Source organism: Echiichthys vipera (genome assembly GCF_963691815.1).
Source record: "Echiichthys vipera genome assembly, chromosome: 7".
Taxonomy (NCBI): Eukaryota; Metazoa; Chordata; class Actinopteri; order Perciformes; family Trachinidae; genus Echiichthys; species Echiichthys vipera.
Genome location: NC_139832.1, coordinates 3745593 through 3773569, shown reverse-complemented (window position 1 = coordinate 3773569; position 27977 = coordinate 3745593). Strand labels below are relative to the sequence as shown.

Below are 27977 nucleotides of genomic sequence, written 5' to 3'. Positions count from 1 at the left end.
TCCCTCATGAGAAACTTTTAATTTTCACCTTAAAACATAATTTCAAACTAAACCTCAAAGACAAGACGGAGAAAAACTGCAAAACAAAAGTGTTTCAGCCGCAAAAAAGATAAATTAAAATGCTGTCTCGTCAAACACGGTCCTAAAACACATCAGTCTCGTCATAATCAAAGTTATCACCTAATGTCATCAAAGACAAAACATCATTACCGAACTGAAGAACACAATTTCCCAATTTAACACACGTTACTGTACATCTGCAGGTAAACCTTCCCGCTGGCAGCTCTGCAGAGGAGCAAGAGGAAGGTGGCCCCGAGCGCGCTCAGTGCCATTCTGGTGAGGGACCGTATCCTCCGGTTGCCGTGGGAACCACGTTTCGGAAGCTGACAGGAATCTCCGGCCTCGTCCATCTGAGCGAGGAGAAGCAGAGGTTTGCATGAGAACGTGGAGACACACACACACACACACACACACATACCACACACACAACGAATCCTGTGGTCAGAGCAATGTGACCTCATGGAGGAAGCAGAAGGGTCATTTCAACTTAATCCAGTCTGGATTACGGCCGGTCAGACAGTTTCAGGGTCAGTTAAACCTCGACCGAGTGGGAAATATCAGCTCAGTTAGTGTTGGGCGGGAATCAAACGGAGACCAGCTCATTTTGAGGGTGAGGGCATGTCTGGTCCCGTTGCACCACCACAGCGTGACTCGCAAGAAAAAAAAACCTGAGTCACAGAATCTTTCCTGTGACAAATCCTTCAGGGATTCATCAGCCGTGTGGGGAAGTCGGGTCTTGGTCACGATCAAGTCATGGAGGAATAACGCTGTTCATGAACTCTCAAGTCAGAGGGGGGGGCGCAGCGTCTCACTGAATCCCCGTCATGTGAGAAAGTCTGAAGATGCATAAAAAGCACCAACGTTCAAACTTTCTTCCGGTAAATATGACTCGGGAACTTTGGCTTCCTGAATTCTGACATCAGCAACAAGGATATTCTTGGAAGTGCCAGGAAGGCGTTATTCCCACGGGGCCCAAATGCAGCATGGGTGTGAGCTCGAAAGACAATATATCTGAAAACATTTAAATGAGTAAAGTCTTCAAATCAACTAAGAATGTACTTGGAAGTCACTGCTTAAACGGGTAATATTCTCCTTTTCTGATTTAAAACCATGCGACGCGTCTGACCCGCGTCCAAGACGTCTCGCCGATCGCAGCCTACCTGTGGCCTTGACGACCGGTCTTCCCCCTCCCAAGCAAGCGTGTGTTTTATGAGACTCAACTCGTGTCTGTGCATTAGACCGGAGAAAAAGACGTTTTTAAAAGTGTTCAGCTCTCTGTACTTTTGTCGCTTCCAAGTGAATCTTTGTGGTTTAAATTTTAGTCGACCCTGCACTTTATTTTGGCTTAATTTTGCCATTTCCTGTTCGCTTTAAACCCAACATTTTTCCTGATTTTGCTGCTTCATAACAAAAGCTTTTAAATAACAAAATATCAGCTTTGCAGCTGCACCTGCTTTTTAAACCTCATCGACTCAAGACAAGTGTGTTTCCGTTGAATACCTTCAGGCAGGTCGTCATGTTGTAACAAAGATGGAAAGCCCTGCTTCGCTCCTAACCAGGTCCCCGGGACATGTGCTCCCATTGAATGCTCCTATGGGCTTTGTGGTCATGCGCGGTACTGCAGCACTCGCCTGTTTCTATCGCCTATCCTTTGCCCAGAAGCACATTCCCACATTCCCTCCCATACATCCGGGGAAGAGGAGATCACCTCCGCAGAAATTACTGGATACCAATCGAAACACTCATAACTACCATGAGAAAAAGGATTAAAGAAAAAAATGTAGGTGGACATAATTTTAGACCCTACCAAAATCAGGTAATGGTCAAGAGAAGGTAACATGATGAATTTCTTTCTGCCTCGCTTTCCTCATCCATCTGGGATCACTCGACTGGGAAGTGATTTCAGGAGGCTGGGCCTTATCAAAAATCAAATCAATTATACCAAATTATTGGTATAACCACTCTTCCGTCATCTATAGTGACGTGTTACTTCAACTACTCACATTGAAACCAACCCGTGACGCTGATGAGAGCGACGCAGGGGAAAGCCAAACCCGGTCCGTGAAAAGATGGATCACCAACAAAAGCCTTCAGAGCCGTTGTCTCGTGTTCTTTTAAACAAGAAAGATTCGCTTGATTGGACAACACGGATGAAATAGCAGCATCGATGTTAACGTCTCCTTCCTCGTTTCTCTGCTACGTCACATCTATTAAGATCCCGACCGGCGCTCCTGATTGGCCTGACCATTTTTTGCGGACCCTGAAATCACTTTCCTATGGAGCGGTTCGAGATGGTTGAGTTGTCAAGGCGGAAGCAAAGCGGAACGAAAGTCATCTGGCGAGAGTCACGGTTAAGGAGAAGGAGGGTGGGTGAGCAGCTTAGGTCCCGTCTCCGTAGAGCCCAATGCAAGGCTCCGGCAGCGACAACTCTTCTGCTCACACTTGTTTTTGCAAATGCGACCATTTCTACATCCAGTAACCCTCCCGCGTTTACCAGAACCAAGAATGGCGGCGTTCTAAACAAACCCTGTGCCACTGAGCAGCTCTCATAGGAATGAATGGGCACGATATTCGGGTTCGCCGTCCATTCTTTTAATATGTCAATGCGCCTAACCCACTAAATGACCAGAACAGCTCTACAGTAGGTTGATGCAGTATGGTTGTTGATCCCTACCTCTGACTAACTTCACCAAGTGCAGACATTTCTGGAATTCAGAACTAAGCTCTGATGGGATGAATAACTTCCCACCTACTGGAACGTATTAGTCATAACTTCAACAGCTCAAAAATAGAAGATGGTGCAAAGACTCACCTTTTTGAAAGCGATGACCTGAATGAAAATACATCATTATCAGGTGTTTGCGGCGCCTGGGCTTTGTGGTTCATGTGTTTGTGATTGTTTTTTTAAGGAATAACAGAACGCACTGTTGCATTAACTGAAGTAAAGCCTCAAGAGTCCTGCAAACCAGTGTGTGTTCACACCTGACAGGTAGATCTCGGTCACACTACTGGAGACCGTTGCTGTGTACACTCATATTCCAGGAAGTAGATCAGGGTTCATCAAAGTCATTACATAAAGCTTTTTATTTAGATCAATGCCTCTTACCTCAACTCTGCCACAGCACTTTAATGTTAGTGAACAGAGCTTTTAAAGCTTCACAACAACCTAAGAAACACATTATAAAGCTTATTAAAGGTCATATTTTGACAGCTAGTAGCATTTTTTAAATAAAGGTAACTAAGATATGCAGCTTTGCTTTGCAGATTAAAAAAAAAAGACAGTAGGTACAGCCCTAATACAAATATGATTAGTGCAGCTTTAAGCTACATACTTTGACTGCAGTCTTGCCCTCCTGCAATTTAAGATTACATCCAACTTCATTTTGAATATTCATTCCCAAGATTTAATAATAACATTTCATGTTTGCTGACACTCAGTTTACTTAATGTCTTTCTAAAAGCACACTGCTGCTTTCTCATTCTTGCCGTATTCCCACTTGTTTACCAGGTATAAGGCAGTTTTCAACACTAGATGGCAGCGGCGAGCGTCATCCCCGATTCACATGACTGGTTCTGGTTTAGATGTCACTATTTAATTTGTTTTGCAAGAAATAATATGAGGCCTGTTTTTTCAAAGCAGACCTCATAGTGATAGAGAGTTTGTGATTTAAGAGTGTGTGTGTGTGTGTGTGTGTGTGTGTGTGTGTGTGTCTGTGTGTGTGTGTGTGTGTGTATGTTTAAAAGAGACAAGCTTCCATAGATAAGGTTAGATTCTGTGTGTGAGTTTATGGTCCCTGGGCTGGGAGCCAGTGGGTCCAAATGGGCTCCATTGGCCGTCAGATTCTTGTCTGACACAACCGAGGAACCCCCCTTCACACCACACACACACACGCAAGCACACACACACACCCAAACTAACGCTATCAACACACACAAATATCTACCTACACTATCAACATACTCACACACCTCCATCTGCTGCTACCCCACCTCCTTTGCTCACCCTGTTCCCTCCTTCCTCTCCCCTTCTTAAACTCCCTCACCCCGCCAACCTGCGTCCTCTCCTCGCTACCCTCCCTCCCTCCCTCCCTCCCTCCCCTACCTTCGCCTTCCAATCGGCCCCCTCATCCCTCCACCTCATCGTCTGTGTGCTGACAGGTCGATGTCACAGCGGTGCTGACTTATGGGCTGTGAGGATTCTGCCCTGTCAGGAACGACTCTCTCCTCTTGGAATACGAATGCAAACACACACACACACACACACACATGCAGAGTCAGGTGCACACATGCAAGCACTCCCGCACATACCTGTTGGAGCTCGCCAGAATTCATATACAGCCACATCTAACACACACACACTATGTTCTGTTCCTGTTGCTTTTAGTAGTAAGTGCCCTGAGTAATAAGAGGAACGCTCTCAGAGGAACAGTCAGCGCTGGACGACAGGAATTCAGATTGACTTGCATAAAGTATGACTGCGTTTGAGCCTGAATGAGATTATCAGCAGGAGAAAAACAGGCAGCTCCTCATGTATCAGTATCAGTGTCAATGTTGACAGATACAAATAAATGAGGGTCCCGATTTGATTGAATTTAATATCGATCCCATTAGGATTTTAAATCACTTCTTAAAACTCACTGTTATAGACTTGCTTTTATGTGATGTCGTCTTTTTACCCCATCATCTGTTCATTTTAGTTTATTTTTAGTTATTCATCCGTCGTTTCTTTCATCGCATCCTATTGTTTATCTTGCTTTGTTGATGTGAATGTGTGTGTGTCTGTGTATTGTGCTTTTGCTTTGTCTGTCAAAACACTTTTTAAAGGTTTTATATAAATAAAGTTATTAAAAACCAAATTTACTTGGACATGAAAGAGATTCTCAGAGGACTAATGGTGTAAGTTGTACAAGAAACCCTCCAACCTGCTGCACGATTAAAAACACTTGTTGTGTTTACACTAAGAATTGACGAGTTACACTAATGTACTTTATAAGTATGAGGTCCGCAGTGTTTGCGTTTGTGTGTGTTTGTGCGTGTGTGTTGACCTGGCATAGGAGATTGCGGAGGCAGGTGACTTCCTTCTGCAGGTCTTTAGTCTGGATCACCAGCTGGTTGCAGACAGTCTGGGCATCCTTCTTCGGGTCCAGAGAGAAGACCAGCTACATGGAGGATCAGAGAGACTAAGTTCTAGTTTATAAATCTGACTGGATTAAATAAAGACATTAGCAGACAGATGATGCACCCGTGTACGGCACCTGGCTTCATCCTACAGCCTTAAACGTTTATAATAGTTTATGTCAGATTATCATTCATGCTTTAGTTTACCAACTTAATTTAATATTAATCTATAAATTAATGGAATTGATGAGGGCTTTATATAAAGTAACACATTCTTCTTCTTTTCTTGTGCACCACTAACAGATCGACGTCATGCACCTGAGATGTTTGGCGGGGAAAGCGGCTGATGACGTCCTGAATCGTCTCTGTCAGGTAGCAGCACTGCTGCCTCAAACTGATCAGGAAGTTATGCAGATCCTCACTCCTGCAAAAAAAAAGAGACAAAGAAAAGAGACGGGTGGACTGAGCGACTGAGCTTGTTGCAGGAAACAATCAGCTGTTACACAAACTCCCGGGCGCTTGTATTTTTTTTTTTTTAAATCTCTCTTGTAGCAGGACAGAGGCAGGGACGTTCACTGTTTACTGTTTGGGACGATCACACCGCCTCTAAACAGACCGACAAGTCTGATCGCCGGTTACATGATTGGTCACCAGAGTTGAATCCGTCTCAACTTCGTTTTTACCGGCACCTTCCTGCAGGCCCCCAACGCTGCAGCCTAAACGCACTACCTCCATTCAAAATGATTCCACCAGTCTAATTGATCTGGTCTGAACGCCCGCTAAGGGTGACGAGGCACATAAATGCATTACTCATCTGACAACATTTCTTTAGGCGAACAGATAATCCTGCTGCAGCTTTAACGCGGAGGTCAGCAGGTTTGCCTTCTTAAAAAGTGATTCCTAAGAACATAAAAAAACAAGGCAAGGCCTGCTGAAGATGCCCAACGATGACAGGGCAGACAGATTGATGATTTGGACCAAACTTCGTGTTAACATTCTCCATGCATTTTCCTGGAGACCACCTCACCAAACCATCGAAAATTGAGCGGCCAACCCCTCTCCCCACCTCCCCCCCTGATGCTAACCCCGTGCTGTCATCCCTCCCTGCAAACATCCACCTTAAATGATAGTGATTTATATCCATCAACCTCTCTTCCCATCCCCTGGTCCTGTGGGGATATTGATAGCTCTTATCTTAATGGTACATTTCCCTTGGTGAGGGGACTGGGCAGCCAGCCGTCCCGGCCCTCCTCACACTCTGTCAGAGGGGCGAGTAAACACTGTCAGTCAGCCTGCGCTGCACCTTCACCTCCCTTCTCCCTGCTGTTAGTTTATCTAGGGAGCGGAGAGTGATGATGGGCCCCTGGTGGGAAGATCGTTGAAAGGATCGGAGATGCTAAGGACGGTGTTTTATGTGGGAATGCTGATGGAGGATGCATGTGTAATGCGGCAAGTGCCTTGCTCAACGGTAGCTGCTGAGAGTAGAGTGATACACATTTACTTTCACTGCACGGATTTCACAGCAATACTTCAGTCATGTCACTTCTCCAACTCCCTTTGAAGGTTGCAGTGTGCGCCTATCTAAGCCTATCTTGTCTTGCCCAGGGGTCTCTCTCCTGTTGGACGCAGGCAGAATACATCCATGGCATGGACTTCCTGACTCATCCCGCATGTTTCACCCTTCAGCAACTGGGGACCATATTACCTGCTCTATGCCACAGTCCAGTGAGGCCACAATGGTCATGATCACTAAGTGATCATGACTGAAAGAACTAGGTCGCGGTAACAAGCGGCCGAAATGGGTTTTCTCAGGAGGGTGGCTGGAGTCTCCCTTAGAGAGAGGGGGAGAAGTTCAGCATCCGTGAGGAACTCGGAGTAGAGCCGCTGCTCCTTTGTGTTGAAAGGAGCCAGTTGAGGTGGTTCAGGATCATCTAGTAAGGATGAACCCTGGGCGCCTCCCTAGGGAGGTGTTCCAGGCACGTCCAGCTGGGAGGAGGCCTCGGGGAAGACCCAGGGCCAAGTGGAGAGATTATATCTCTACACTGGCCTGGGAACGCCTCAGGATCCCCCTGTTAGAGCTGGTTAATGTGGCCCAGGAAAGGGAAGTTTGGGGTCCCCTGCTAAAGCTGCTGCCCCGAGACCCGACCCCGGATAAGCGGATGAAGATGAGATGAGATTAACACTAAGTTTTGAGGGAAATGTCTTTATTCTTTGATGTTTTTTGGCTGCTGGAAAAAATACGACTGACTGAACTAACTAAGGACACGATTCAAACATTACTGTAGTAATTTAGAGATATTCCAGAGTAACATGCATCCTCATATGTGTACCTTGAAATAGCTACATTCCTAAATACTTGAGGTGTTGACTTCAGGACATCTCTCACTATAGACATGCTGAAAATAAAAAAAATGTTTACTGAATCAATCAAAGTAAATGTCTCTCAAAGTGTTTGATTCAAGTTTTTCCCGTGGTCTAGTGTTAAAAAATGAATAATATCGAATCGCAATACGTATCGAATAGGCGCCCAATATATCGAATCGGAGGAAAAGCATATCGTCCCGGCCCTCGGTGGTAGGTGAGGGCGAGTGCAGCGAGCCCAGTTCTGCTGAGGGTTCATGAAGTGATGGGGTGCGGGGCGACGGCTTTGTTTGGCCCCTGCCGCCGACTCTCTTCTGCTCATAGCAACCTCCCATCGCCTCTCACCTTACAAATCATTACAGCTCCGCTTAAACCATTAGGGCCCTGGCTCAGGGCTCAGCTACGGAGATGGGTGGGGGGGACAGGGGGTGTGCATAGCTAAGACAGTGAGGTGCTCACGGGGGGCTGATGGACGACTTCCAGCGGAGGAGGACAGACGGAGCATTAAGGGGAGATGGAGGAGGGCTGGGTGTGGGGGGGAGGGTTTAAGGTGTGTGGCTGACAAGTGTTTAATTTTTCGCTACTATGGTGTTTTTGGCTTAGCGCGGTGTTTGTTGAATCATTTTTGGGGAGTTTATTACACTTTTATAGCAGACTCAAACAAAGATTTCAAATACTGTAAAGACTCTCAAACACCTTGTCGTTGTCTCTCAGACACCACAGTCTACAATGATTTCTTTGTCATGTTTGGACGCTGCTGTAGAGAGGAAAGGTAAACCAACTCACAGGTTTCTCCTATTAAAGCCTTTTGAAGGTTCTTCGTCCTTGATTTGAGATATAATTCTGGACGTTTAGACGTAGTACCTTACCCACTGTCTACGGTCGGTAGGCTGATTTTGTCCAGGTCCACCTTGTCCAGGTGCATCTGCTGCACAGCACTCAGAACCTTCTGCTGGTCCACGGGGTCCGTGATACCGATCTGACAAATGGGGGGAGAAACATGATTGGTCCATCTTATTGGATTCAAATTGTCTTTTTGTCATATGTTCAGACAAATCATCAAACTGTATGATTATTACATATATATATACACACACACACACGTGGTTTCCTTTATTTTTCAGCTGCTTTCTCCAGAACGCTATATTACGAATTACTGAGTTTGAGATTAAACCCACTTCTAACACGTTTGTCTGTAATTAACCATGAAGTTTGTTTCATGTCTGACAAACTTTTGAAGAAAGGTTTTTCCTGCAGCTTAAGTAAACTGAATTTAAGACATTTTTAATACCACTCTGAATTCAATTTAAGAACAAAATTTTGCAAAAACCATAAATGGGAGGTGTACACCTGAGTGTTTGATGCTGACCCTGGTGCAGGTGAGATTCCACTGCTTTGATTTGTTGAATCATCGAATTGTTCTGAATTTGAAAAACTTTTTTGCATAAAAAAAAAGACAGAGCCTGATTTAGCCATGCTGTGAAATCTTGACTAAATAGCTATTTTTTGTTTACTTTTCACTTTTCCATGTCACCCAGTTTTGAGCATCCCGGCTGGAAACAAAATATGAGTGCTGTTTATTCCCCATGACGTTACTGCGAGAGGTATTCAGTAAAAAAATAAAATAAAATAAGAGTTTTCTCCGGGTTCTCCGGTTTCCTCCCACAGTCCAAAGACGTGCAGGTGTTCGGTTCATTGATGACTCTAAATCACCCGTAGGTGTGAATGGTTGTCTGTCTCTGTTCGTCTCTATGTGTCCTGTGATAGACTGGCGTCCTGTTCAGGGTGGACCCCGCCCTCACGCCCGCTGTCAGCTGGGATCGGCTCCAGCCCCCCCGGGACCCCGACAGGGACAAGAGGCTGAAGATGAATGAATGAATGAAGACTAAGTATTTAAAAGATCTTACCAATTATGTTGAGATTTTAAAATGCAACGTCCAAAAAGAAAGGTTCATAAAATCCTAATTCTCATATCTCCTGACACTAATTTAGGAATACCTTTACATTTGAATACCAATTATTTTTTAGATGAATGAATTCAATGACTTTCAAGACTCATCATAGATCTGTAGGAACCCTGGTTATAAATGCAACATGGCTTCGTAATGATGACCCAAACATGGGCCAGGTGAAGTGCACCAGATGCACTCATTTTACTTTTATTTACTGCTTTTGACAGAGTTGAGCTCTATCTAAGTTTACGGAACGATCATTAAATCCCTCACCACCTTCTTTCTACTGAACTTGTGTCTTTTCACAGCCGTGACATCAGCTCCTACCCTCGTCTCTTTCTGGGTCACCCTGAAGGCTGGCAGCGAGCAACGGAGCTGACAGACAAAACAGATGTTACAGTCATCCTCTACCTTCTCCAGGTCCTCCTCCTCCATGGTCAACAGGTAGCTCCAGGTGATGTCATGTTCCTGTGCATGTATGTATGTGGGGGGAGAACATCACTCAGCATTTACCAAATCAAAACTTGCACAGCTGAAACAGATGTACCTGCATGAGGCTTCGCCATCCAGCGACAACAATCCCACCTGCGCCCGTCAAAACCAGTCCTCGTATATCACAACAGAGACTAAAACTCGAGCTGACCCTGTTTAATTCTGGGCCGAGCCGACCCAGCACACTAGATCCATTATGAAGCACCGGGTAAAATATGTAAACTACTCATCCCATGACATGTTCCAAAGCATGTAAATGTCGTTCTGCCAGTAATGCAGCTGTGCTCAACGCATCTGGGATCAGAGTATCTGACCCGCAGATCTGATACTGTACTGTTCTGTGTAACGGCGTGTTATCTCTGCTCACCATCTTGGCAACGGTGAGATGAGAGAAGAGACATCTCTCACATTAGAAAAAGGCACCATGCGTACAAATTATGTATATTTACTTAAAAAAAATACAGATATTTTATTCCAGCCTGCAGTCTGTACTTACAGTCATGATGTCAGTGAGGTAGCCAAGATCAAGGCCGTGTAAGAGGAGCTCAAGGTCATCAAGCTTGGATACGCTGAAAGAGGAGAGAGAGAGAGAAGTCACCTTGACTTTTAAGGACTTCAAACTGACAAAGTTTTTACAGAATACAGGAATACTTCATTGATCACCAGGGGGAAATGTTCTTCATTATGACAGTGCACGATAATCAACAGACATAATACATCTAAACTTAAACAGGGATACACGTTGGTGTAGTGGATAGCACTGCGAGAAGGTTCCTGGTTCGCATCCCGGCTGGGGCCCTTCTGCGTGGAGTTTGCATGTTCTCCCCGTGTCTGCGTGGGTTTTCTCCGGGTTCTCCGGTTTCCTCCCACAGTCCAAAGACGTGCAGGTGTTCGGTTCATTGATGACTCTAAATCACCCGTAGGTGTGAATGGTTGTCTGTCTCTGTTCGTCTCTATGTGTCCTGTGATACACTGGCGTCCTGTCCAGGGTGGACCCCGCCTCACGCCCAATGTCAGCTGAGATCGGCTCCAGCCCCCCCGCGACCCCGACGGGGACAAGAGGTTGAAGATGAATGAATGAATATTTAAACATATATACAGTTTTTTTTTAAACCAGGGACCATAAAAGTTTCAAAAACACGTGTTCGTGTGAACTAGGCCTCAAATTGCATTAAACTGTATGAATGGAGACTTCCTGAGTGATGCGTGTAAGCAGCAGCCTATTGGAAAGCCACCGCAGGTTTCAGACCCCACAGCAGCAAAAATCTACCCTACTGAAGTGTCCCTGAGCAATAAACTACATCCCTCCCAGCTACAGTGTTCCTGAATCGAATCTTTGATCTCCCTGTAGAGAGGGGTTAAAGAGGACAAAAGGAAACGCATCTCATTCTTTTTTGGGTCTGACCAAAGTGTCATTGAGTTCAGACACATCACAGTAACCGCGGTACACATGCGGCTTCAGTCTGTCTGTGGACATGACACGCTTTACGCACGACCCTCTCTTCTCATGACGTTTGAAGTATGTGAAATACGTTTCTTGGGTTTTGTACATGAGTGAGAGAGACAGCTTAAACGCTTACAGGCTGTAATTGGTGGTCAAATACAATGTGTTTGGGCTGACGGTAAATGCCCAGCGGAGCCTGAGTGGACTAAACACTCATGCCAGAGGTTTATTATTGTTTATGTCTGAGTGAACAATGGCTTCACCAACACCTGCCGCACAGGCTCCTCATTCACAGAGTTTCCAGCAGGGGGCGACAAACACACAGTGGGATGATGCTTTGACAACAGAAGAGTGGATGGGTACTATTTACTCTGCCTAGGATCTTTACTAAACTGCTGACGTCTTTACCTGCTGTTCTACTTTACATTTACATCATACAGATTCACTCTTGCCTATCTTTGATTGTACTTAAGTGATTGAAATGTCTTTTGTGGGGCCTTTTACACAAAGAGTTCACACTGCCACTCTTTGACTGTGTGAAAAAGGGATGTTTTCATATCACACTGTGTCCAAATGTACTGTAACTGGCAGCAGGAGTTAATAAGACATTTCTCTTAATCGCAGGTAAAGTGTTTTGAAGAAGGGGTTGCTGACAAATGATTCAATATATCACATTTGTTTTTGTATATGTTGCATGCCTGGGCCTTAATATAGGCCTATAGTGGCAAATTCAACTGTCAGGAGTACATAGAGTATAAAAACATGCCGTTCAGTGGTGTAATTTTTTTAAATGTACAATTATTGGTGTTACAAATGATGTCATTAACCGCTGTGTGCCATGGTGTTTTGTCACGTTAAAGAGAGTACGTGGTGGGTTATTAATTGTTGTGTTAGTACGAAGGAGATGCAGTTAATAGGAGTCCCCTCTCGATACACTTCACTCTTCATGGCAAAGAATATTACACATTTTGCTGCCTGTTATAACAGCAATGTTTTCAGCTGTTAAAGTGTTTGAATTCAGATCTCATCTCATCTTCATCCGCTAATCCGGGGTCGGGTCGCGAGGGCAGCAGCTTTAGCAGGGGACCCCAAACTTCCCTTTCCCGGGCCACATTAACCAGCTCTAACTGGGGGATCCTGAGGCGTTCCCAGGCCAGTGTGGAGATCTAATCTCTCCACCTGGTCCTGGGTCTTCCCCGAGGCCTCCTCCCAGCTGGACGTGCCTGGAACACCTCCCTAGGGAGGCGCCCAGGGTTCATCCTTACCAGATGATCCTGAACCACCTCAACTGGCTCCTTTCAACGCAAAGGAGCAGCGGCTCTACTCCGAGTTCCTCACGGATGCTGAACTTCTATCATAATTAAAATATGAAAACTATTAAAACCAGATGATCCCGTAAAAGGTGCCAAAGCTAGAGAAGAAACTACATAAAATCCAAAAGACGAATGGCTAAAATAGCGTAGTAGCAGAGCAGGATAGTAGTGAGCATGTTAACACGTGGTTTTCTTACCTTTCCTTGGAAGGTGGTTGTTCAGAGTTCGTCTTGAAGAACTTTGAGAGCGTCTCCTCCATGGAGCTGAAGGCCTGGACATTAGAGATGTGGGACGAAGAGGCCAGAATCCTGCCTATCTGTGAACAGTCACTGGTGTTAGGATACTGCGTCATCTAGCTGTCAGTCCAGTACAGCAAGAGTGCTTAAAGTAAAAGACTCACTGATCAGTACTTCTATTGCACTTCATAGAGCTAGTTTTACGTGTAGATGATATTTTAATTCACTTTTTAATGAATACATTTCATGAAAAATACAATCATAAGTCTGAAATGCATCATAAAGGACCTTCAGGTACCTGTGTGTGTCTGAAGACCACAGCCAAGTCTGCAGGGCTCCTCCCAGCCTTGTTCCTTAATGTTTTATCGGCTCCCAGCTGGAGGAGCTTCAGCACCGCTTCTTCTTTGCCATACTGCACCGCGATAGACAAAGCCTGACAGAACATATCCAGGGTTCCTGCACCTTTTTCCAGTCGAATTCAAGCACTTTTCTAGCATTTCAAGGTACATTTTATGCTTTCCCAGCACCTTACAGCTGAGGTACACTACATATCTGTACACAGTTCAATACTCAGTAGACTTGCACTTGTCGATAAGATGTTAGTGTCCTATAAACAACAAACATGATGTTTTGAGACAGTTTTCTACAGAAGGACGACAAATGAAAGGAAAACTCGGCAAAAATATCTATAACACCGACTATTCTGATCATCTGTTCATCATTAAAAGTAATTTTTCATGCGAAAATGTCAGAAAATTCTGTTTTCAATCTCTGAAATATGGAGATACTCATTTTACTGTGTTATATTGTATATGCAATCATATATAACATTAATTTCAAGCCGTTTTTTCAAAATCCAAGCACTTTTCATACCCTTAAAGCACTAAAATTCAAGTGTTCTCAAGGTTTTCCAGCGCCCATACACACCCTGAATATCAGTATGACATACAGATGCTTTATAATAAATGTATAAAACGTTTCTTTGTAGTGAAATTTATCCAACAAATTCTGTCTTTGTGATTTCAGAGCTACAGGCTGAGCTGCGACAGTGACACACCGTGTATCCATTGGCCTCCTGGACGTTGATTTCCGCCCCGTGGGAGGCCAGCAGGTTGATGACCTTACTGTGGCCGTCCCTGGCGGCCAGCATCATGCAGGTCATTTGAGACCTGAGAAGAGGATGAGAGAGCGAGAGAGGAGATGAAGATGACCACACAGGAAGAGAAAGAAATGAAGAAGAAGAAGAATTCCTTTATTTGTCCCGCATCGGGGAAATTCAATGTTCACTCCATTATTATTTTTCATGTCACACACACAGGCCCAAAATACACACACATGCACAGACAGGACCTTTATACATGCAATTAATGGAGAGATGTCAGAGCGAGGGGGCTGCCAGTGACCGGCGCCCCGAGCAGTTGGGGGTTAGGTGCCTTGCTCAACAGCACCTCGGCAGTGCCCAGGAGATGAACTGGCACCTCTCCAGCCACCAGTCCACGCTCCATTCATGGTCCATACAGGGACTCAAACCAGCGACCCTCCAGTTCCCAGTCAAGTCACCTATGGACTGAGCTACTGCCGCCTCAGAAAGACAAAGTGCAGAAGAGAGAGGGAACTGAACGGTGACATGAGGAGACGTGAGTGAACAGAAGGGAGGAGGCAGGAACAGAGGAACCACCAGGCGGCAGCACATACCACATTAAAGGTAATCGTTTACTTTGACACTGAGTATGCACCTGTGAGCAACTACACCTGCACTCATACCTTTCCAGTAGAGATGAAACTATTAGTAACTTATCAAGTATTTAGTTTTTGTGTTGTTTTTTTCTCTAGCACTATTTAGAGTTCATTTATTTATTGTACATATATATATATATATATATATTTTGTACTGTGGGTACGAGAGAAACATATTCTCGATACCTCTGTATGTCCAGCACATATTACAGAAATTGACAATTAAAATGACTTTGACTTTATGCTACAGGAGTACCGTATTTTCCGCACCTAAAAACCTTCACATGTCTCAAAAGCCGACAGTGCGCCTTATAATCCTGTGCTCCTTATATATGGACCAATATTGAGCCACAACAGGTCTCCAACTACGGTGAGCAGCCGCCGACTCTATTTTCCCCCGTAGAAGAAGTAACGCGCGGTGCATGTTGAGATATACGACTGCGCGAAGCGTGCCGTTTCATTTCCATGTGTGTGTTTGTGTAAAGAGCCCAAAATGGCTCCTGTTAAGAGACACGCTTACGACGCAGAGTTTACACTCAAGGCCATTAGTCACGCAGCAGAACACGGGAATAGAGCAGCAGCCAGAGAGTTGAACATGAACCAATCAATGGTGCCGAAGTGGAGGAAGCAACAAGACGACCTCCCCTGACTGTTTTGTTGACGTTCCCTTTAGCGCAGCTCCATCTAATGGATGCAGAACGTAACCCCAGCCTCCACTGTAGCGTCTATTCTATGCGCCTTATAATGTGGTGCGCCTTATAGTGCGGAAAATACGGTACTTAGAACAATGTATCTGCCGAAGGAACAAGATACATGCTGCCAAGCCTAGTCTACAGACGGAGAACATTAGACAACTAGATTATCATTAGAGCACAACAATAAAGATAAAGGCAGGGTAATCTACTGTAGTGAGTACAGACAGAGCATCCTGTCACTACACACAAATGTTTAACGTGTCCTTCAAACAGACAATAGTTGTCAGAGACACGATTTTATCAACTTTGACCTTTCTTGCCAATAGTCATTCCTCTGTTGCCTCCATGTGTTTGCTTCTATCTGAACAATGGCTGTGAATAAATAAGCTCCGCTGCAGTTCTTCCGTATCTTATCACCTCTGACTGAAACACGGCGGGTGAGAAAATCACACCCACCTCGAGGGGTGGGAAAGTCCGGGGCAATTCATCACCTAACTTAAGTTTTTTACAGGAAGCTGTTTGTGTGTGAGTGAGTGAAGAGAGAGAATGACACAACAACAGGGACGGCGGAGGCTTTTAAAGAGACAATCCATAATTCATAAACACAGTATGGGAATGCCTTATCACTCTCTAATTGAGTGACAGGTCTTTTAACACAGGGGCTTGTAATCCACGGACCACGAACACTTGACGGCTACTAAATCCAAGTTAAAGCTTTCTGTTGCAACGTTTACTTGCATCATTGGGAGAAAACTCTGTTGAGACTGATATAAAAATGCTCGAAAATCCTTTGAAAATAACTAAAAGTGGTCATGAAAGCTGGGTCATGACAGAAAGAACGAGGTCGCGGGTACAAGCGGCCGAAATGTGTTTCCTCAGGAGGGGGGCTGGAGTCTCCCTTAGAGAGAGGGGGAGAAGTTCAGCATCCGTGAGGAACTCGGAGTAGAGCCGCTGCTCCTTTGCGTTGAAAGGAGCCAGTTGAGGTGGTTCAGGATCATCTGGTAAGGATGAACCCTGGACGCCTCCATAGGGAGGTGTTCCAGGTACGTCCAGCTGGGAGGAGGAGGCCTCGGGGAAGACCCAGGACCAGGTGGAGAGATTAGATCTCCACACTGGCCTGGGAACGCCTCAGGATCCCCCAGTTAGAGCTGGTTAATGTGGCCCGGGAAAGGGAAGTTTGGGGTCCCCTGCTAGAGCTGCTGCCCCCGGATAAGCGGATGAAGATGAGATGAGATGAGATAAAAGTAAGGATTCTGATTTGCATGTGAGACGGGAAGGGAAAGACTGAAGCAGGCGATCTGTTATGTATCATAATTTCCATTTGGCGTTGGAGATACTGACAGAATGTTTGCAATACAACATTGATATCATTATGTAATACGCTTTATTGGAAACTACATTTAAAAACAACCAGAGGATGTTAATACAGTGAACTGAATCCCTAATAAAACACATGCAAAAATACTGTAATCCCGTGAAGCAGTCCTATTTATTCTTTGGCAGCAATATCCCCTCATTAAAGCATTTACTACCTTGGTATGTGATTGACACATTTCTATTCTCCCACAGTATATATATCATCATATGACTCTAATGTCCTTTTTTTCTGCTTTGTCACTGACTTGAGATTTATTGGTGTTGTCTGTAGTAATGCGTTGGCCATAAACGTGTTGACTTTTACACCCATAAATTCTCTTGAACTCTAAAAATGGTGATGTTAGTCAAACAGGTGTGATTCAGTGTGGGACGTCAGAACACCATCCGAGTCATGGGCGCGGCTACATCTTCCTTTTAATAAATTACGAGACACCCAGCGTTAATGTTCTACGTGAACTCAAACAAATGAACCAGTCATCGTCTATGATGTGTGTGTAGTTCTTCATTCATATGCCTCTGCACCCGTCAGTCAGTTCCTCTTTAAAGGTGCTTTCACACCGCCGCACAGCAACCGCCCTGACGTCCGCCTACCTTAAAGAGTGTTTCCCAAAAAAGCATAGCGTTGCTAGCTGTTACCGCCAGAAGTTCAGCGCAGTGAACTGTTTAGAAGGGCAAAATCTGTTACGGCTACTGCTTCATACCCCCACTGCCGCAATCGAAGCGGCTAACCCTCTGCCGCCTCCGTTAACGCTGGGAAAACCCTTTAACCCAAGAGAAGGGAGGTAGCCTCATTAATTTCTGCTTTCTCATCCTGCCCTAGACAGGTACCAAGGTCACTCACATACTGGTTCAGCGTGTTGTGTATGTGTGTGTGTGTGTGTGCGCGCGCGTGTCCTTCAAACTGTGAGATTTGGCCGGTCCCCAAACAGACTGATAGCTGATCAATGTGCAGACAATTCAGTGTAAACACGGTTCTTGGCATCAGGACAGTGAGGAGAAGGACTTCCAGAAACACACCTGACTCACGAGGCCAAGGCAAACACACTACGTCCACAATGACTACATTTATGTGCAGACATGAAAGGACAGATAATAATTATATTTAGTATGAACGGACAACATGTTACTGGCTGATTTCAAGTCAGTAATACTCATTTTTATGTGAAGACTTTTCTACAAATATCACTTTCCAATTAATACAAATCTACCGGATCAAAAGTTATTCTGCACATGGAAGATGGTGTCAAGTCCTTAAGTCCAAGTCAAGTCTTCATGAGCAAACTGAAAGTCTAGATCTTTCAGGTGTATGAAAGCTGATCACAAAATGGCAATTGTTATTTCTTTATAGCCACCTTAAGTATTTTATTAGTACTTTTTATTGGGCATCAACTTCGTATTTGCAGGGCTATTGTCCAAAAAACTAGACCAACTAAATGCTTCAAGACTCGTTTACGCTTGTGAGACGCAGCTGAGACTGACGGGGCTGGTAAAGGCCGATGAATAGATAAAAATGAGTCTATCTGTTGCATGAGACGTTCATTCAGTCATTCATCTTCAACCGCTTGTCTCTATCGGGGGCGCGTGGGGGCTGGAGCAGATCCCAGCTGACATCGGGCGTGAGGAGGGGTCCACCTTGGACAGGACGCCAGTTATTTCACAGGCCACATAGAGACGAACAGAGACAGACAACCATTCACACCTACGGGTGATTTAGAGTCATCAATGAACCCAACACCTGCACGTCTTTGGACTGTGGGAGGAAACCGGAGAACCCGGAGAAAACCCACGCAGACCCGGGGAGAACATGCAAACTCCACACAGAAGAGCCCCAGACGGGATTCAAACCAGGAACCCTCTCGCTTGTAGGGGACAGTGCTAACCACCACTCCACCGTGTCGCCCTCACACAGATTACAGTGAAGGTAAAATAACGGGACATATGGAGACAATGGACCCCACATCTTGTTCCTGCAGGGCTTTGAGAGATGACAGAAAATGCTTGTTTACACTACGATGGAGGGATGAGCAGCTGGTGTTAATCATCGGTTTGATATTCAGACGTAAGCGGCAATGAGGAGGAGGCGGTTTATCCCCTGCACCCACATGAACCTCATATTCTCCTTTTGCTTGGGATGTTGAGGGCTGTTGCCCCCCGCCCCCCCTTCCTCCTTTCATCGGCATCCTCCTGTGTCTTGTTACCTTGCCTCAAATATTTTGTCTGGGAAGGAACCAATCAATTTCCCAACGCTACATGCGTGTCCATGTGTATCGTCGGGGGGGTTTCAGGCGGTGTGTCGTGCATGTAATGGCATACTGGCAGTGACAGAGTGGCAGGGGGATTAGGGGAAAGCTAAACAAGAAAGCCACTGGGGGCTGCATCCTCCCTTTGACACAGCAAAAATCCACAGATGGTAACAGTAAAAGTGCTTAAAGCATGAGCTCCCTTCATTCTTTTCCACCAGATGGAATTTTTCTAGTCACTTCTACGTTTCGCTTCCATCTCACTACGTAAAGCAAGGAGTCTCTGCTTTGCACATCCTGAGAACCGTTCATCTGATCTACTTCTGGCTTGGACCGTGTATTGCCGAGGAATCGAGGCAGTCAAGTGTCAACTTTGGTGCAATTTGTTCAGATGATGCTGCTACAACAACCAACTTCACGTTTTTTGGACTGTACCTTTTGAACCCTACGTCTCAGAAACAAAATTAGGTTTAACGTCATCTTTTAACTATTTCCAAATATGTTTGTTTTGCACAATCACCACCAAATTTGTTGCAGAACATCTCTGAGTCGAACCGGGAAAAGAGACATTTTCAAATTTTTGATATTCCATACAGTTTTGCAATAGCTGATCTTAAAAGTTTGCTTAAATGCTGTGGGCTTCGATTACAAAAGGTGTCATATCTCCTGAACACTTAGAGCTATTGCAACCACGTTTGGTGGACGGGTGTAGATATGATGTCTGTGTAGCCTTGACAAATAATGTGTATGTATACATGACTGTTCTTCACATAGCTCAAGAACCTTTCCTCCAATCACCTTCCCACTTGGTGGGTGTATTGCTGAGAGCCCACGGGAGTTCAGTGTCAAGTGTGAAGTCGATCAGAACCTCAAGTGCAAATTTAGAGACACAAGTGTGAGTTCTTGTCTACTTAAAAGCTGTTTTGATCAATAGAAGATCAATAGTTTTGATGATATTTCTGACATTAGTCATTGGTTTATTTACTTTACTACTTAAACAACACTTACATTTGTGTCTGAGATCTATAATTAAGTTCTTTCCCCAGATTTCTACTGCAATTAGTGATGGCAGAACAAGTGTTGCTCTACATTCAGCTCATGTTTGTAGACAGATGTTATCTTTTTTGGCTTTAAGGTAAAACTAGTATCAGAGAGCAGATGAATTCAAAGATGATTGTTAATGGATGCAGAAAGGTAATGTATATTTATACATACATAAATAATGATGGACACACATACGAGAAATACAAGCGCGCTTATTTTTGATGGATAGCTGGTTGCTAGTGGTTAAGCGTAGACTTGACGATGTGCAGTCAAATAATAAAAACAATAGCTTGGATTTTTATACAAACACAACAATCAAAACTAATAAAACTAGGGGCCCTTCTGTGTGGAGTTTGCATGTTCTCCCCGTGTCTGCGTGGGTTTTCTCCGGGTTCTCCGGTTTCCTCCCACAGTCCAAAGACGTGCAGGTGTTGGGTTCATTGATGACTCTAAATCACCCGTAGGTGTGAATGGTTGTCTGTCTCTGTTCGTCTCTATGTGTCCTGTGATAGACTGGCGTCCTGTCCAGGGTGGACCCCGCCTCACGCCCGATGTCAGCTGGGATCGGCTCCAGCCCCCCGCGACCCCGACAGGGACAAGCGGTTGAAGATGAATGAATGAATGAATGAATGACACCCAGGTTTAAATTATTATATCTCAACGTGTGTAACAATGATGCTGTTGATTCCACTGTTGCATGTACGTCTGAAGAAGTTACGTGACCAACAAATGACCAAATCCATGCTTGCATCCAAGCTTGGTTTCTAAAACCCTCCTGCCTGCACGGCTCTGTGTTTGTTTGTGTGTCTGTCTGATACCCGTCTGTACATGCACATGCCATAACAGGACATTCCAAACAAAACACACAAATATACACACACTGTATGGAGCGCTGTGGTGCATAATGCTACCACATGGCAGCTAAACACAACGAGAACCATCAAAGGAAATTTGATCCAGCACCTGTTTTTTCCCCCCTCCTCTCTTCAAGTCGAGTCTGGAGTGTTTTTATTTGGCCTACATCAACGGAGGTGTGACAGTTCGTACTGTGATGAAAGTCTCATAAACATTTTGACCTGAAACATGTCTGATGCCCCCCCCCCCCCCCCCCCCCGCCCCTCCTCACCTGTCCACCATGTTGGGATCAGCATTTCTGGAGAGCAGAAGCTCCACGCAGCGAGCGATGTCGTCTTCACTGCCCGACGCTGTGCAGCCGGCCATGAGCACCGTCCACTGATCTATGGACAAGAACACATCAGTGTTGAAGTTCATCATCACATTTTTAAGAACTTAGGCAGCAATCATTACAAATTTGCGGGCACCAATTTAAGAGACTATGATGGGCTATTAAATGCCTGTCTCTTCAGGTTTTATTGTTTTTATTTGTTTGCAATAAATCATGTGTAGAGATCGACAATGTTGCATCAATAATCGTTTTATAAATCACATTGTAGCCGTCTGAATCTAATACTGAAGTGGCGAGAGTTTCCCACCCCTGAAGGAGTACCTTTTAAAAAATAAAATCACAATGAAGTCATACGTCATGCTGTAATAAGGAAGACAAAAAACAAAGTGATGGAGATGGTTAGCCGTTTATCTGGCATCAGGAAGTGTGGCGGCCTTTACGGAACTGAGTGACTTCAGAGGAGTTGTTACCTTATCTTATCCCTGTAGGACCCCTCTTAGATCCATGTGTGTATCTTATTATGTATCTGTCTGTGTGTGTGTGTGTGTGTGCGTGTATTTCTGTTTTCCTGTATGTGTGTGTCCATGCATACCTGGACCTCTACATCTTTGTGTGGGTTCCTGTGTTTTTGTGGCTGTATGTGTTTGGCTTTATATGTGTGCAAGTGTGTGTGTGTGTGTGGTTGTGTGTGTGTGTGTTTGTGTGCGTGTGTTTATACTATGTGTGTGTGGGTGTAAACCAGACTGCCTGGTTTGCGTCTACAGAGAACTGGAGTAAATAAATCTGAGGCCTGAGAACTGGTGCGGGTGTATGACAGCAGCATGGTGACCGTTATTTATCACTCATGCATTCCTGCGCTCAGCCCCGCCGCTTTGACAAACGCCATCGGGACGTGACCACACGTCATCCTTCCGTTTAATTATTTCCTTCACCTGCCTCGAGCATCAGGGGCCATGTGAAATCAGTCACACACACAGTTTAACTCGACATTCCCGACTGAGAATTAATTGACATCAGATATCGACAGCATGACCAGTGCTGTGGGTCCAAACGTGGGTCTGGGTACGTACCGATAAATTACCAGGGAAATGAAGAATGCGGTGTTCTTTAAATAACTTATTGTAACGGCGGCTGCAACAGTGACAGGAATACAGAAAAAGAGACCTCTAACGGATGAGAAGTTCACTTTCGTAGTATCAGTCGAAGTCTTATCCTGAATGACTTTAATGCTGCATTCACACTGCAGGTTTTAATGCACAATTCCCGTTTAATGCTTAAATACTTACATTTTTTGTTTGTCTGTTCACATTACGTCTTTAAATGTGGCCTGTTTACGGATTGCTGTGCGAACAGCTCACGCTCCTGAAGTGACACGCATGCGCAGTTGATCATTAGCAACCGGTATTGTAGGACATTATGGTTTAATGCTAAAAACAGATCAGTTACGATAAGAGCCTTCAAGTCCAGCTCGCACCGAGGAGTCCCCCCAGATACTAATGAGGTCTAAAACTTCACTTTCCCTCCACTGGCCGCCTGCTTCACTGCTGTCCTCCATGTTTGTTTTGATTCCGTCCCTGGCTCCCGCCATTCAACTTTATCTTTATCATTAATTTACAAAACAGTGCAGTGCGGGTCTGCAAGACGTCAAAGTCACATTAAACGTGACCTGGCTGTTCAGATTGCAGTCGCGTTAAAAACAAATCTGATACGCATACGATTCAGTAGCGCATGTTGTCGAGTGAGGGGACGATGGAGCGTGAGTTTGGCCGGAGAATCGAAGCAGCGGGGACGCTGCTGCAGTCGCTCTACCGCACCGTTGTGACAAAAAGAGAGCTGAGGAAGACAAAGCTCTGGATCTACCGCTCAGTCCTGGTTCCTACCCTCACCTGTGGTCATGAAAGCTGGGTCAGGACCCAAAGACCCAGGTCGCGGGTACGAGCGGCCGAAATGTGTTTCCTCAGGAGGGTGGCTGGAGTCTCCCTTAGAGAGAGGGGGAGAAGTTCAGCATCCGTGAGGAACTCGGAGTAGAGCCGCTGCTCCTTTGCGTTGAAAGGAGCCAGTTGAGGTGGTTCAGGATCATCTAGTTAGGATGCCCCCTGGGCGCCTCCCTAGGGAGGTGTTCCAGGCACGTCCAGCTGGGAGGAGGCCTCGGGGAAGACCCAGGACCAGGTGGAGAGATTAGATCTCCACACTGGCCTGGGAACGCCTCAGGATCCCCCAGTTAGAGCTGGTTAATGTGGCCCGGGAAAGGGAAGTTTGGGGTCCCCTGCTAAAGCTGCTGCCCCTGAGACCCGACCCCAGATAAGAGGCTGAAGATGAGATGAGATGAGATTTAAAAGTGGCCTAACTCTTATTTCAAATGTCAGATTTAATGTGACTTATGCTGTTCACACTGTCAGAAGCGAATCAGATATGGGTCACTGTAACTGCAGTGTGAACGTAGCGTAAATGCACTCACACAGGCAGAACATTTCTCATCGTCTGTCTGTTGCGTAGACTGCTCATTGTGGCTGCTGATATACCGTCAGTATTGTGGAAATTTTATAGAAATGTTGCAGCTTGTAAATTGCTGATATATGTTCTGTCCAGTAAAACTGTCGGCTCCGTTCAGCAGCAGTAGAGTCCCAGGAGAGAGTTTAGTGTCAAGACGATGGCGGAGGATTGGAGCAGATTAGATATTGTGCATTACTGAACTAACTCTTATCTAACAACAAAACTAATGTTTCTGGGGGATCTGTAAACTGCATTTGCCCGACAGGATTCATGGATTGATGTATGTATAACTGCAGACTTCTCAGTGAAGAGCTCTTCCCCCCGTGCTCATTTTACCCGGACTGACCTCAGTCCAACAGATGCCTTCAATTTCTCTTGCTTTGGGATGAGGGTGCAACGTGCGTGAACTAAAAACAACTCAAAGGATCAGCGGTGTGTTTCTGCAAGAGTTCCTCTTTGGCGTCATCACCATTAAGTAATGTCAGATGAAGTGTATTGGTGCAAAGGCCCGATTGGTCCCCCGGTTTTTGGCTGCAGCAGGTGAGGAAATTGAAAAAAGGTGCCACGGGGAAGGATAGCTCGACACCGACGCAACGGGGACCGTCGGGAGGATTAGGCATGGCCGTCTGATAGCCAAGCCTGGAGGGCAGCAGTGTAATGGTGTTGCCTAATCAAACTATCTGCCCTAGATTTTTCCTTTTTCTGAGAGCAGTGAGTGAGGGATCAGAGAAATAGTATGAGTCTGAGTCATTTCTGTTTTTATCTTTAGAACTAGGAAGAAAGTTCAAACCAAACTTCGGTTCAGTTCAGTTTTCTTTCTGATGTTTGCCTTTGCCGTGAGGCCGGCTCGCAGATTTACTGTAAATACTGAATTTTCCTAATCAATAACTTATAGAGGAACATTGTTCAAGTATCAAATGTACATGTAATTTGTGTTTTGAAGTACTAAGGGCGCACTCACACTGTCCGCCCGTCCCGTGCCCCGTGCTTTAGGGTCCTTGTCCCCCCCTCCAGGCCCGTTTGTACTCACACTACCTGGGCCTCGGCGACTGCGTCTTGCTGCCTATACGTCATCACGCCGTAACACGTCACACGCATTGATGACGTCATGAAGATGCGTGGCTTTGTTTCCAAATCTTTCCGTAGACCTCTGAGTTTTTGTGCGTCTTGTCGACTGTTTTTGAATCTTTTCATCGACCAAATCTGCAGTAAACACTCCACCTCCACATCACACCAACGTGAACCTTTCGCCGCCATTGTTTTAAATGTCCGCGCATGGTCCCGCCTTCTTTTTTCTATGTCCCAACAGGTGCACATAAATGAGGTGAGAGCCGCCGTAGGCATCGTGCTCGTACATGTGCAAACATGCTTTACAAAAGCCCACCTCTCCGAAACTGGCCGTGACCGGCAACCGTAGCACACTCACACTGGTCAAACAAACTAGACTTTAGCCGTGAAACGTGCTTTGGCACGGTATGGATGGACAGTGTGATTGCGCCCTAAGAGAAACGCAGTCTGGACTGCCATTTAGCTGCAAAATAAACCAACAAATGGAGTGACAAGGACAATGACAATGACAAAGACAAAGGAGAAACTGTCTTTACTTACAAAAGCCAAACATCCAGATGAACTAGAGGCGGACATCTTTAAGCTCAAGAGGTGTAATTTTACCCTTTTTTGACTGACTGGAGATTTTCCTCCCTAATTCCATGATGTCTTTAGTTAGTCAAGAAACCCTCCCCTGTCCCCCATGAAACAGAGTGATCTGTATTGATCTCACCTTTGCTGAAGTTGGCACTGGCCCCTCGGTCCAGCAGCAGCTTGGCCAGGTCGTAATTAGCCACACTGACAGCACACATCAGAGGAGTCCATTCAAAGCCAAGCCTCGTCTCCACGTCCATTCCTGTCCGCACCAAAGGGATGGAATTAAAGGAGGCCGTAAAATGATTACATAAAAAGTAGATTTCTGCCTAAATCCTATTTTTGTATACTCCTGTGTGAATTAAATACGCAACAAATGAAACGTATTTACTACTTACTTGTTTTTACATAATTTTAGTGAAAAATATAAACTCAAAATCAGTTTCTCTGAAAGAGTCGGGTAATTATGTGCTTGTTATCAATTTAGACGACCTAATTGTGCGTCGCGATATCTCAGCATAATGCGATTCCATTGGGAAAACCTGTGAATGCCTCAAATTCTCTTAAACCGCTTGTGCGTGCCACAAAAGAACTAAACGTTCCTAGGAGTGGTTCTCACACAAGTCCCAACTTATTTGAATGGCTATATAAAGCGATGCAGTTGAAACAGATAAAGCACTACAGGTCATAAAAACGCTAAAGTGTTGCACGGAAAACGAAGAGGGTACTTGCCATTGTCCAGCAGCTGTTCTACAGTCCCAACGTCTCCTTTATTGATGGCTATTTTCAACATCGACACGTTATCTTGTGCGTGTGGTTCAACGGCATCCTGATCCTGGGACAATGGGGAAGGAAGGGAAGGGGAAAAATGTAAGAAATACCCCAAAAAATTACTCCAAATTACTCCTTCGTCCCGCTAACGCTGCATTCCGAACACCAGAACCTTTTCTACTTGAACACTACTTAGAAACTCGACGCAAATACTTATTTTTGTGCCCTTTTGTTAAGAAAATCAGAAGAAACTTACTTGAGGATCACCTTATACAAACTGTAACTTGCATGTGTGACGTTACAGCGACATAGAAATATTAGAACAATATGCAAAAATGACCCAAAATGGGTATGCAAAGAAGAACCATGAGTATTACACACCAGTGTTTTCCCTACCATTATATTAGGGGGGCGCACCCCCCGCCCCCCCTTTGAAGGTCAAGTTACTTTACTTTAATTTTCTATGTAGCGCCTGTTGTGAATTCTTCCCGTTCAGAGACTTTTACTCTGAAATTGTTGGTTGTAAAGCCGCGCTGTATTCCCGTTTCCTGTTATGGCGGGCATCTCCTTCCGGAGAAGGAGTTAATTAAGTTAATCAAGCCATTGTTGGTTGGGTGTCAGGATGTTTTTTGACCTGGAGATATCAAATCACTTGTGCAACATAAAGACAAATATCCCTCATGCATCACAAGACTTGTTTTTGAATCATATTTTTATGATATTTTACAAAACTTCCTTATCTTTTCACCTGTAGATGTCAAACCACTTTAGCCTTGGCCTCAGAGTAGTAGGGAGCGCTACTAAACGTGTGTTTGGTCAACATTTCCTTTTTTTTTTAATATTCCTCATGCATCAAAAAACTTGTTTTTGAATAATATATATTTATGATTCTTAATGTTTTTTTGACCTGGAGATATCAAACCACTTGTGCAACATAAAGACTAATATTCCTCATGCATCAAACGGGTTATTTTAGAATAATATATATATGTTTTAATGACTTTTTACAAAACTTCCTTATCTTTTGACCTGTAGATGTCAAACCACTTTGGCCTTGACCTCGGAGTAGTAGCTTGCACTACACCTGTCGTTTGGGCAACATTTACGTGTTTTTAACAGTTTCCTATATTACATTTTCGGATCTTTCAGTCACAGTAAAAAACCGGGGACCTCTGATCACCCTGGTTTATGTCAAACCTGACTTCTTTACTCACATTACCCAGGTAAGGGATTGGATCAGTGCGTCTCTATGCAACCCAGTGCAACGCTTATTTTAATGACTTTAGGGCTGCAACTATCAACAGACATTACTTTAATACTTAATAGAGCTCATAAGATAAATTTAAACACATTTCCTCACTTATCCACTAAAGTTTCCCTCTTCTTCAGCTAACTGTCTGCGTGAACACAAGGGTTAGGGTTGAAGGGTGAATATAGGGCGGCAGAGTGTCGTTAGCATACAGTCCACCCTTCACACTTTTATTCACTAAACATATATGGTTTTACATAAATTACTCTTCTTACTTCATCATAAGTAGTTTAAGTAAGCCTCGCTTTTATTTTGCCGCAAAAAAGCAACACAACAGCGCGTTAAGTTGCTTAAGTCACCTTAAAAGGAAGCTAAAGCTAGCGTAGCTTTTGCTAGCATAGCTTTTGCTAGCTGCTAGCTAGTGCACAGCTACTTTAACTTTAATTATTGTATTTAAAGTCACCTTGAAGCGAGGAGACTTTAATTTCGGACCCACGAGGTCCCACTCATCGTTGCAGCCGTCGCTTTCATCTCCAGCTGGGAAGGAGTTTTCCATGAAGCTGCCCAT

The 27977-nt window shown here is 44.8% G+C and overlaps 1 protein-coding gene across 1 annotated transcript; it reads right to left on the bottom strand.

Annotated features, from left to right (window-relative positions):
- Positions 1-236: 236 nt before the first annotated feature.
- asz1 (ankyrin repeat, SAM and basic leucine zipper domain containing 1) lies at positions 237-27977 on the bottom strand (the record flags this gene model as incomplete). The annotated part of the gene is made up of 13 exons (XM_083916389.1): positions 237-410; positions 5106-5219; positions 5497-5602; positions 8409-8518; positions 9903-9959; positions 10480-10552; positions 12938-13056; positions 13275-13409; positions 14034-14145; positions 21196-21307; positions 25529-25651; positions 26122-26224; positions 27873-27977. 13 exons carry the CDS (start codon positions 27975-27977, stop codon positions 237-239), a joined length of 1443 nt encoding a protein of 480 aa, XP_083772515.1.